Consider the following 11675-nt stretch of genomic DNA (forward strand, 5'->3'; position numbering starts at 1 on the left):
ATTCGATCTTTAACTAGGGACCGACGGGCGTCCTTGGATAGTTCAGACATGTCTTCGGCTATCAGGTTCAATTCGGTCATAATTTCTTTGGCTCTCACAGTCAACGATCGACACCTAATTAAACGCGCACCTTCTATTACATCTACCATTCCGTGATAGTTCGGGTGATTCCTATCCAGCGAGACTTTTATGTAATAATTTGCTGCTATTTGCTTTCTTCTAAGAGCAAGAGGGGGAATATTAGCCTCGACATGGAGAGATACGACTGGAGATGTTGGAAAGGCGCCAAGTGAATACCTTATTGCCAGGTTTTGAATTTTGTCTAGTCGTCCTAACAATACATTACTACAGGTAGAATAGACATGAGATCCGTAGTCTATACGCGATAAGATCAAGGCTTTATATAGGTCCAGCATGGTTTTAGGGTGGGCTCCCCATTTATGATGAGCCAGCACCCTTAGGATGTTTAGTGATTTCCTGCAAGATACTACTAAATTGTCTACATGTTTCGTCCATCTGAGCTCGCTATCATACGTTAAACCTAAGAATCTTATATCATTAACAACATTAATGCCCCGATCGTTCATAAATAGAACTGGGCCGTAATGTGGTCTTCGGAGTCGACAGAAGTGTACACATTTTGTCTTCTCCTCCGACAGTACAAATCCTACAGCGTTAGCATTTTTTGTAATTTTGTTTATTGCCACTTGCAATTTACGTGTTATATCACCCACCGTTTTACCTGCACAGCATATCATTAAGTCGTCGACATATAAACATTTCTCCACTTCCTCCGCGACATTTATAGCAATTTCATTAATGGCAATACCAAACAGGGAGCAGCTAAGTGTTGACCCCTACGGTACCCCATTTTCTAAGACATGCTCGTTCGAGTAAGTGTCACCGACTCTGACCACAAATTTCCTGTCTTCTATAAACGATTGTATAAATTTTGACAGATTCCCGCGTAAGTTATATTTAAACATGTTTTTTAATATTCCGTGCCTCCAGGTCATATCATATGCACCTTTTATGTCAAAAAAGACACCGACCAAATGTTCGCCATGATCGAACGCCCTCAGGATTTGGTTGCTTAACCTGACCAGGTGATCAATCGTCGATCGCCCCTTTCGGAAGCCGGTTTGATATGGTACGTATATATTGTTGTTTTCAAGATACGTTTGTAACCTCTTATTGACCATTTTTTCTAATAGTTTGCCTAAGCACGAGGTCAAACTTATTGGGCGATAGTGCTGTGCCAGCAGCGGATCTTTTCCCGGCTTTGGAATAGGAACTACGATGGCCTGCTTCCATTCTGAGGGGTAAGTAGAATGGTTCCAGCAGTTGTTGAAGAATTTTAAAATGGATTCTTTCATTTCAGGACTACTGTGGCGAAGCATATGGTTATGGATGCCATCCTGTCCCGGTGCACACGATTTGGTGGTACGAATTGCAGTGTCTAGTTCTTCTGTGGTAAACGGTTGGTTATAATCTAAATTATCGTCGGTATTAAAATTTAAAGGTGCGGATTCTTTTACAGGTTTGGTCTCTAGAAAGATAGGATGATAATTTAGAGAACTACTAACTTTGTAGAATTGATCTGCAATGATGTTTGTTATATCCTGCAGGTTGCTTGTAATTATCCCGTCATTATTGCGTAAAAACGCGGGGTAATTGCGACCAATTTTTCCGGATATTGCTCCCACCTTCTTCCAGACTTCGTTACTGGTTGTCTCCGGTGTCATAGTGGATACATATTTTTGCCACGAATTTCTTTGTGCCTCCAGTATTCCTCGGCGACACTCGGATCTTCGTTTTTTGAAGTTTATTAGATTATCCAATGTAGGATTCCGACGGAATCTATTTAAGGCATTTTTCTTTAGTGTTATTTTAGTTTTTATTTCAGGTGACCACCATGGGACCATTTTTCTGATACGGCCGGGTTTTGATTTAGGGATACTTCCTTCGGCGGCTTCTAAAATCGAACTGGTTGGAGATTGAAGGTTTAAGGCACTCTGATTTGGAGGGACGAGTTGTAGCCTAAAACGTTTCCAATCAGCTTGTTCAATTTTAAATTTTGCTATCGTTCTCAACGGGCGATTATCGCCTTGGATTGTGATAATTATGGGAAAGTGGTCACTGTGATACAGATCATTTTCCACCTCCCATTTTATGCTGGTATGCAAGGTCGGTGAGCATACCGACACATCGATGGAGTCAAAATTTCCCGATCGGATATTAAAAAACGTTGCCGAATCGTCGTTTAAAAGGCTTAGGTTTTTATTTTCAATTAAATTTAATAGTTCTTTGCCTCGAGCGTCGTTTGAACCGGAACCCCAAACGGCGTTATGAGAATTGAAATCTCCGACAAGGATAAAAGGTGTCGTAAGCTGATTTATAATTTTTTCGATTTCCTCAACCTCGTAATTTGTATTTGGAACGTATATATTGCAAATCGTAAAAGATCTGCTTATTTCGAGTTGTATTGCTACGGCTTGATACTCTGTATCTAGTTCGACTCGTTTGTAAGGAGTACCTTTTCGTAAAAGAAGAGCCACTCCCCCACAGGCTCTTGCAGGTGAGTAGAAATCCTTTCTTATGATGTTGAAATTTTTTATGTTATATTTTGTTCTAGGTTTTAGATGTGTTTCTTGCAGGGCAACACATAATGGCGTATGTCTTTGAATCAATAGTTTCAACTCGTTTAAGTTATTGGATAGTCCCCGACAATTCCATTGGATAATTTTGGTATCCATTACAAAGATAAGATTAAAAGAAACAACAATGGAATAAATAATATTAATAAATAACAGATCATAGTGTATAAGGGACGACTACAAACAAATAACAATTAATTTAAGACAGATACAAGAGACAGATATATCACAGATTTGGTAATTCAATACAGATTGTAGGTAGATTATCACAGTAAATATATCACGTATGGGTATCAACACTAGAGAGAGATTTTCCTAGGTTTGCCCTTTGGCCATCCTTTTTTCTTCTTTTGTTGAAGAATTTGTTTTCTCTCTATATCTAAGGCTTCTTCATCTAATATTGGCGAAGATGGGGTTGAACTATCCTCATCTCGCTTCCTCTTATCAACAGGATCCGCGATTGTCACATGACAGTCCTGGGTAAGGTTTTCAATCCTCCCAGGTTTCGATCGGCTAATTGTTGTTTCTCCTTCAGAACTTCCATGAGGTAATTCTATCGGAGACGGAGATACGGTTGGTTTCGGCATTGATTGTTTAACATACTCAACTAAGGTGGAGGTAAGTTCTTTAATTTCGTCTTTAACAATTTTTCTGATTTCAGATACCAGGTTGGGTTGAGTATCAGTGGTTAGGCGTGTAGCAACATTTGAGTACGAGTTGTTTGAAGTAACAGCCGATCCAAGCATTCGTTTTGCCTCCAGATAAGACACCTTACGGGTAACCTTTATCTCTTGAATTTGTAACTCTCTTTTATACACTTCGCAAGTTCTAGAGTTTGCAGGATGTGTACCGTTGCAATTTAGGCATACGACTGGATCGTCACATGGAGAACCCGGGTGTAAGGATTTTCCACAGACACATACTTGTTCCTTCTCACATTTTAGTGTTGTGTGTCCGAAACGTTGACACTTGTAACATCTCATTGGTTGTGGAACATATGGTCTCACTTTCAACGTATAAAAAGCCGCATTAATCACCCTGGGAAGTTGGGTGGCATTGAAGGTAAGTATAAGGTTGGGAGTATCAATGAAGGTACCTCCAACTTTGGTCCTAATTCTCTTCACCGCTACAACGTTTTCTCCACCCAGTTCTTCCAATATTTCTTCTTCACTACAGTTCATTAGATCCCGGCAGTATATAACTCCTTTACTTAAGTTTAGCGTATCATGAGGTTTCACTTGAACTTCAAAATTACACATCCTTTTAACTTCCAGTAATCGTTTTGATTGTTTATTCGATACCGTTTTTATAAATAATAAACCCTTAACTTTCTTAATTTCTTCCACTTTCCCAATTAAGCCAAACGAGGCCTTATGAATCATAAAAGGACTAATTTTGGAGAAATCTCCTTCCTTTTTCTCAACAAGCAAGAACCGGGGATAGTTATCCTCCTTTTCATTACCTGTTACAGGGAGCGGGGGAAAAAAACCACCCTCTCCATCCATGCCAGAAGCTTGTACTTGCGTTGGGGCCTGGTCATCCACCCACAACGCCGAGCAGCCGCTTGACAACGGTCGGGTGAGGCCTGCCCGCTCCGCCTCGCTCCCGACCGGCACTGGGGACCGTCCGAACCCCTGCACCGTAAGGTTTGTATTAGAAAAGCCTGAATTCATTAGCAAAGTCGTCTTAAAGCGTTTTTATGCTACCGCCAGCATTAATCAATACAGGGAAAAAGGGATAATTTGGAGTGGTATAGATAAATGGGTAGGTAAGTTACTAAAGGCGGTTGGACTCGACGCCTTTAGTGCCCATTGATCGCCTTTTACGATCTCCAGGACGGGAGTGGGTCAATTCTCTACCCCCGAGCCCACAGGGGGAATTAAATATTTTATATTTATTTAAAAATATCAAATAATATTTTAAATTATTTAAAATTATCAAACCTTATTGTTAAATTATTTATTTTAAAAGGTTTGAAAATGTCATTTGATAATTTCATAAGTTAAAAATATTGTTTATTTTTATTAAATGATTTTAAAATATCATTTAATACAAAGGTATAAATAACAAATAATATTTTTAAACCATTTACCATAGTTAAATATTTTTGATAATTATAAGTTGTAAATTCATTTTTACATATCTTAGATGTATAAAAATGCGTAAATGTAATTTAAAATATCTTAGATATTTCTAAATGAAATTCATTTTAAAATATCTAAGATATTGAAAATTACATTTGTAATTTTAAATATCTTAGACATTTGGAAATTACCGCTATCTAGGGGCAGATTTTTAAGTTAAATAACGTCTGGCAACATTGTAAGTTTTATGTTTTGTTGTTTATAACCTTACTCTTAATGGCTCTTACTTACTTCTTTTACGCGGTTTACGAATTAGGGTTTTGAAAACAAACGTAGGTACATATATTTTATAAATTATACATATTGGTAAAAAGACATGGATGTTGCTGAAGTGTTACAACGCGTTAGAAGATCATTGGCCAATGCATGTAGGATGTATGAATCAACTAACACATTTCAACATTCAGACTTGCAAAGTGCATCTACAAATCTAAGTAGAATTAGTTGTAGAATTAGTAGCGAAACATTTGATTCACTGAATTCTGCAATTAATGTACTCTTGGAACTTCCACAAGATGTTTTAAGTGATTACAGTTACTATGCGCAAACTGAAAAAGGAACGGGTAAGGTTTACAAATGTGAACATTTTAACTGCTTAATATACATATTAATTTCAGGTAAAGGTCGCCCTTCTCTTAGCATAACACGAGAACAACTCATGATATTTTATAATGAGGGATACACTGCAAAGAGAATGGCAAAACACTTTAAGTGTTCTACGAGCATTATATATAAGAAGTTATACGAGCATGGGATCAAATTAAGATCAAAGTATACAGATATAGAGGATGAAGCTTTACGAACAAAAATTATAGATTTACACCAAACGCATCCCAATAGCGGCAGTGTTGTAAGTACACTTATATTCCTTAAGTTAGTACTCGGAAAAGTGATATAAAGGTAGGCATTGGCATTCTGCCAACTGAAATTGTTCTTTTAAAGATAAATAGATACTCAATTTTATATTTAATATGTATTCACCTTTTAGTGATTTTGATGAACTTGTGATTATAGGGATAAACCAGGATAGCTGTATGAATATAGATAGGCAAGGTCGGTCCCATGGGTAATCACCCTTCCCCTATTGAACTGGAGTATAACTAGGACTGAACTGAACTGAACACTTCTTAGTAGTACTAGCTTTTAATCAGGATTTCATTATTTACATCTGGAGGCAAATCATCAATGATATGAGATTTTTTATTTTATATTTCATTGGTATGAGAAATTGTATTTGTAAAACAATTAATTTCAGATAATTGCTGGATTTTTACGTGCAGAGGGAATAACTGTACAGAGGAATCGTATTCGTTCAATATTAAATGACATTGATCCAGTGGGTACAGCTAAAAGATGGAGTTCTGTTGTAAAAAGGCGAACTTATAATGTTCCTTGTCCCAACTCTTTATGGCACATGGATGCCCATCTTAAAATTTCCCGGTAAGTTAAAAATTGGTAACTCGATATATGTTTAATATGGTTATTCATTTTTAATGCATCTTAGAAGTCAACCAAATTACCTAATTATTTTACTTGTCTTATTATACGGATGTCTAACAGAGCTCCTGTAACTTTTATCCCTGTTTCTCAAGAGACCTCAAAATCAATAGCGATCTTACTTTTACTATAGGGTCAGTTTCAGAAAGAAAATAATCTGGTGATAACACAGGGTTATCTAATCTTGTGTGTCCATGAGTTTGATTCTTGTTTTATTGGTATACACGTTTGTCATCCAATCGCTGAATCCTCATGCCCACTATACTATCAATTTCCATAACACGCGAATCAAAATAGTCTAGTTGTTAACACCAGATCATTTTCTTTCCTAAACAGATCCTAGAGTTCTTATATAGTAAGTTTCACTTTCAATAAGATGTTTGTAACTTGAGTTATCATAGACAACTGAACGATATGATAAACGATCTAGTAAAACCATGTGTCCACAGGATCGGCCCGACTAAAAATTTACCCGACTTCAATCATGCACCTATATTTTAAGTAAAGCATAACTACTGACACGATTTCAGTTGAAACTGACTAAAATCTCTAGATGCAAGTCGTCCAATGTCACATGCAGATCTTTGTCATTAGTTTCAATTTCAACTGACTGTTGTGTTTAACTGTGGATGAGCTTATCACAACCGTACAACCAAAATATGGTGGACATACTGCTGATTTTAGGCGTATCGATCCGATTGGTACTATTGTTGATTGTGTTGACTTTGGTCGGGCCGATCTGGTGGACACCCAACCTAATAATTATGAATCAGTGATGCAAATTACATGGTTATCGATCTTTCTTCTAGATGGGGATTTGTGACGCATGGGTGCATTGATGGCTATTCACGCATGATTATATATTTATCATGTGCCACTTCCATCCAAGCAGAGCCTGTTGCCAATCTTTTCTGCAGTGGTGTTGTGAATTATGGACTTCCATCTAGAGTGCGTTCTGACCATGGCTACGAAAATATTTTTGTTGCGCTATTAATGAATCTATTAAGAGGAATTGGTCGAGGAAGCCACATAGCTGGAAAATCAGTTCATAACCAACGGATTGAAAGACTGTGGCGTGACGTATATAAAGATGTCATAGACTTGATATATAAAGAAATCTATGCATTGGAGGACGATAATTACCTAAATCCCCATAATGAAATACATAGATATTGTATTCAGTATGTGTATTTACCCATTATTAATGAAAGGCTACATGCTTTTATGAATGCATGGAATTGCCATTCTATGCGTACCACTGGCAATAAAAGTCCACGTCAAATGTGGCTGGATGGAATGCTGGACAAGTGCAATACAAATCACACATCTGTACTTGAAGTTTTTAATTCTCAAACTGATCTATTTGGAAGGATACAGGAACGTTTGGAGCAGCATGGTGTCAACAATATAGTGAATGTAGAAAACCCACATCTTTCAACATTTACTGCTGTAATTAATTTAACAGAGATACAACAAAATGAGCTGGAAGTAATACAACGAAGTAACATATTGCCAAAAGATAAATATATATTATGTATAAGATATTTAAGTAATGAACATTTGTAAACATTAGATGTAATAGTTCGTAATTATTACAATTGTTTATTTATATTAAAATCACTTGTCCACAGTGCACAGATTTAAATAGATCTGTGCTATATGCTTGTCTTACTGGAGTAGTTGATCTAGTATGTATGAGATTTGATAATATGTTGATCATGAATAAAAATCATATAACATTGAAATATAAATTATTCACGTCATCCGAGTTAGTTGAATTATATGTAAAGGACAGGACATTCACATAAATCTATACAAAGGGCAAAGACTGATTAGGATATTAATGTTCAGATACTCGGTCCGTTAACTTGGCCCCCCCACTGTTAGATTTGATAGTCGTATTATGTTAAAATGAATGCGCTCGTTATGCGCTCATATGCGCCACCGATAATAACTCTTGCGCCATTATGGTTTTTTAGAAATCCGGAAAAACATTTGGGGGGGGGCCAAGTGAACGTAGCCCCCCCCAGTACGTATTTTGTCGCATGTAACTAGGTAACCTGATACATTGGGTTATGCGCTCAATTGCGCCACTTCAATTAAAGCTTGCGCCATTACGGTTAAGCCGTGACAAATTTTCAAAAAGTGGGGGGCCAACTGAACGTTTTTAAAAGTTACTTTTTTCTATCATCTTTCCATGCAAAATTGTACTCCTAGGTATGCGCTAAAATGCGCCGTAAAAAGATATCTTTGCGCCATTCTTGTTTTTTGGTTATCCTTAAAATATATTTGGGGGGGGCCAAGTGAACGTAATCCTCCATAATACATTTTGCTACCGGTATCTATGCCACTCGATACATTTGGTTATGCGCTCAATTGCGCCACTTGAATTAAAGCTAGCGCCATCGCGGTTAAGCCATTACAAATTTTCAAAAAGTTGGGGGGGGCCAACTTAACGTTTTCAAAAGTTACGTTTTTAACATAGTTTTTGCACTACATCGTACCTTCCATCATGCGCTCAAATGCGCCGTAGACATAAGTTGTTATTATAGTTTTTGGGAACCGTTTTTAGTACCTATATAAGTATATATGGGTATGCGGTGAAGTTATGTTCTAATTGTGCAATTTTCATTCGGTTTTGCAAAAATCGACCATAACTAATAGGTATTAACTTACTTGGTTCGGGGTTAATGCATTATGTCGCAATGTAGTTCATGTATTATTGTCCTGACCATTATTCAAATGGGAATGCGGCGAATTCAAAGTTATTATTAAGACGAGATGTTAGTATTATTCGATCGGGTCCGTTAATGTACATCATTTTCCTGATCTTTATTATTACAACGTTTTTAAATTAAATTGAGCTTTGAAATGGGAAAACTCACCATAACGTAACCATAACGTTTTCTCCCATTTTTAGGCTCTAATGTCCCGTGCATCTGATTTTGCCGACCTACCTAACTTATTTGATTTACAACTCTTCTATTGTTTTTACACCGTCAAAGTGGTGTCACACATAGGGGGTTGTCTATTCATTCAAACACGAGGACAAGTATTTTGTAATATTATGATCCCAGATCCAGTTTTGTTATGCCTACCTGCTCGGTTCAATAACATAAGTAAGGAATTATTTAGTTTCATTAGAATAGTGTTTAGATCAAAGTCGGCATTCGTTACATCAAGCTGTGTTATTTGTAAAATATATTCTAAACACTGCTCAAGTTATGCATAAAGCTTCTTGCAACTTGCCGCAGACTTGCCTGTAACCATTCAATTTAAGGTTGTTAGATAAACAACTGTCAACTTAGCATTAGCCCTTCTGGGTATTTCAAATCTGTTAAGCCACCTTATGTAGTTTGCTAACTTCTTCTTTTAATTGTTAATTTCAAATATTATCATTGGTTATTGACAGAGACTTGTTATAACTAGACCGCGCGTAACGTAGATTTTACTATGAACGCCTGTTGTCAAGATAGGATAGGCAACCAACTGTTCATTGCGGGGCAGACGTACTTTCTGTAGCTTGCTTTAGCCATGTTTATCCTAAATTTTAGTAGCAAAAAAAGATAACATATAGCTGTTAACTGTTTTAATCGAATTTATTGGTATTTTATTTGAACTAAATTGGTATATAACTGCCTTACTCTAGTCCTAATTTGATTTATATGTGTATTTTGGTGGTGAACACGTATGGGAAAATATACTCTTAAAACTAAAGATGTAAGTAGTAAGATATGATTATTTAGCGGATTTTGATTCAATATATGCCTATCCAAAAACCCAAATGGGCTGTAACTGTTATTTATTTTTCTTAGACTGCTGATAACCATTTTGTTTACAACGCGGTGTGGTGTGGATTGAATGAAAAACCTGAACACATTTTCAGCAATTTGGTAAATTTTTAATGCATCGCTTGATACGTGCAAAATCCTCCACGATTTTTTCTAGTTAAAAGCTTTGAATGACTCTCTGATGCGAATATCGCATCTGCACATATGGAACATTTAACAGACTTAGCTATTTTTCTTGTAACAAAACCTGAAATATACTTAGTACCAGTAAGTACTTAGTTACGTCTATACCTAATAGAAATTATATAAACAATGCTAATAGGCAAATAGGTATTGCCGTTATCTTGCTGGTAAAGGATGTCGAACAATAGTTCTACGTTATTTTAAGTGAATGGGAAAGTCGAAAACGCTCGGTATTGCATTATTGTAAATTGTTTAACACCTTCGTAGGTACCTTTCTAAAATCGGCTACATGGTTTATTCTCAACAGAAATTTATCTGTTCACTAATTCGAGCTAATCACGAGAAAGATTAATGAACGGAACATCTAAAATAACAGCTTATTTCATTATATTGCATACATCATCTCAGCGATTTTTGCCCCGCGGTGCATTGTGTGTTGCATACTGTGTCGACAACACCTTAGATACGTTAAGCGCAGTCTAGTTATAGCAAGTCTCTGGTTATTGATATTAGCCGTTACAGTATCCACCAATACTGGAGTTTGTATCCCTACTCTTTACAGCTATCTCCAGTTTGTATACTCAAGAAAAGCTCGTAAAGCTAGAGTTATCTACGAAACTTTGTAAAAACACTAAATAAAGTTGTTGAATAATTGTTTAATAAGACGTTTAAATCACAAGTTCATTTTGTTGTACGATTGTCCGGTACTGTATCTTTATAAATTGGGTACCGCAATTGTTTTGGCGCCGGAGCTTTTGAAGTAGAAACGTCAGTGCCTTTTATAGGTGAGTTATTAACTTATATTTTACTGTATTTTTAAAAATAGGTTATAATGAAATTGAGTACCAATAAATAATAAAAATTATTAATTACAAAAAAAGCTATCTTATAGTTTATCAGGATCACTATTTTTAACTATAAAATTATTTCATTTATCTTTCTTTTCCATCGTTTAATATTGCTTTAATTATTTAATTCATTAAGTTGTCATGAATGGAATTTAGTCATTCATAATATACAGGGTGGAGTAATGTGTGTGGATGGAAGATTGTGAGTTTATTAAAAACATATTCATAGTTCGTTGCTGGAAAATGGTGGAACTAGAAACCAAAAATATTCTTGCTCGAATAGCAATGCTTATATAGGGGTGATTCATACAAAAGTTGTATTTTTTAAACTGGATCTCCGGTACATTACTGCATTGGATTCCTGGGTAAATTTTAGTGTGATTATAACACAAATAGATTTTTTAGGCTATCATCACAAAAACGTTGATTTTCTGGTCGCTTTTGCGGCCATGAAGTTTCACTTTATTGTACACATCTGTCAAACTGTACTTATTTGAAACTGATGTGTGAGAAACAGTAATCTGTTTGATACAAAGCGTCTATCTGGTCTAGCCC

At 36.2% G+C, this 11675-nt stretch overlaps 1 protein-coding gene and 1 long non-coding RNA gene across 3 annotated transcripts; both read left to right on the forward strand.

Moving 5' to 3' along the window:
• Positions 1 to 2594: 2594 nt before the first annotated feature.
• LOC116159802 lies at positions 2595 to 4492 on the forward strand. The gene is made up of 5 exons (XR_004143056.1): positions 2595 to 3137; positions 3193 to 3269; positions 3319 to 3719; positions 4129 to 4298; positions 4350 to 4492. It is a non-coding gene; the product is annotated as an uncharacterized LOC116159802 (long non-coding RNA).
• Positions 4493 to 4866: 374 nt separating this feature from the next.
• On the forward strand, positions 4867 to 7977 carry LOC116159559. Of its 2 annotated transcripts, XM_031472565.1 has the most exons (4): positions 4867 to 5364; positions 5419 to 5651; positions 6057 to 6241; positions 7108 to 7977. In XM_031472565.1, exons 1-4 carry the CDS (start codon positions 5118 to 5120, stop codon positions 7862 to 7864), a joined length of 1422 nt encoding a protein of 473 aa, XP_031328425.1. In that variant the 5' UTR covers positions 4867 to 5117; the 3' UTR covers positions 7865 to 7977. The 2 variants fall into 2 exon arrangements, with proteins under 2 accessions (XP_031328425.1, XP_031328424.1); XM_031472564.1 differs by having other exon boundaries at positions 4867 to 5651.
• The last annotated feature ends 3698 nt before the right edge of the window (positions 7978 to 11675 follow it).

Source organism: Photinus pyralis, unplaced genomic scaffold (assembly GCF_008802855.1).
Source record: "Photinus pyralis isolate 1611_PpyrPB1 unplaced genomic scaffold, Ppyr1.3 Ppyr1.4_LG1, whole genome shotgun sequence".
Lineage (NCBI taxonomy): Eukaryota > Metazoa > Arthropoda > Insecta > Coleoptera > Lampyridae > Photinus > Photinus pyralis.

Bases quoted from the DNA above. Each gene is read 5' to 3' on its own strand.
- LOC116159559 (XM_031472564.1), top strand. From the start codon at position 5,118: ATGGATGTTGCTGAAGTGTTACAACGCGTTAGAAGATCATTGGCCAAT. The intron at 5,652-6,056 runs GTAAGTACACTT...AATTAATTTCAG, and splicing joins ATCCCAATAGCGGCAGTGTT to ATAATTGCTGGATTTTTACG. The intron at 6,242-7,107 runs GTAAGTTAAAAA...TCTTTCTTCTAG, and splicing joins GCCCATCTTAAAATTTCCCG to ATGGGGATTTGTGACGCATG.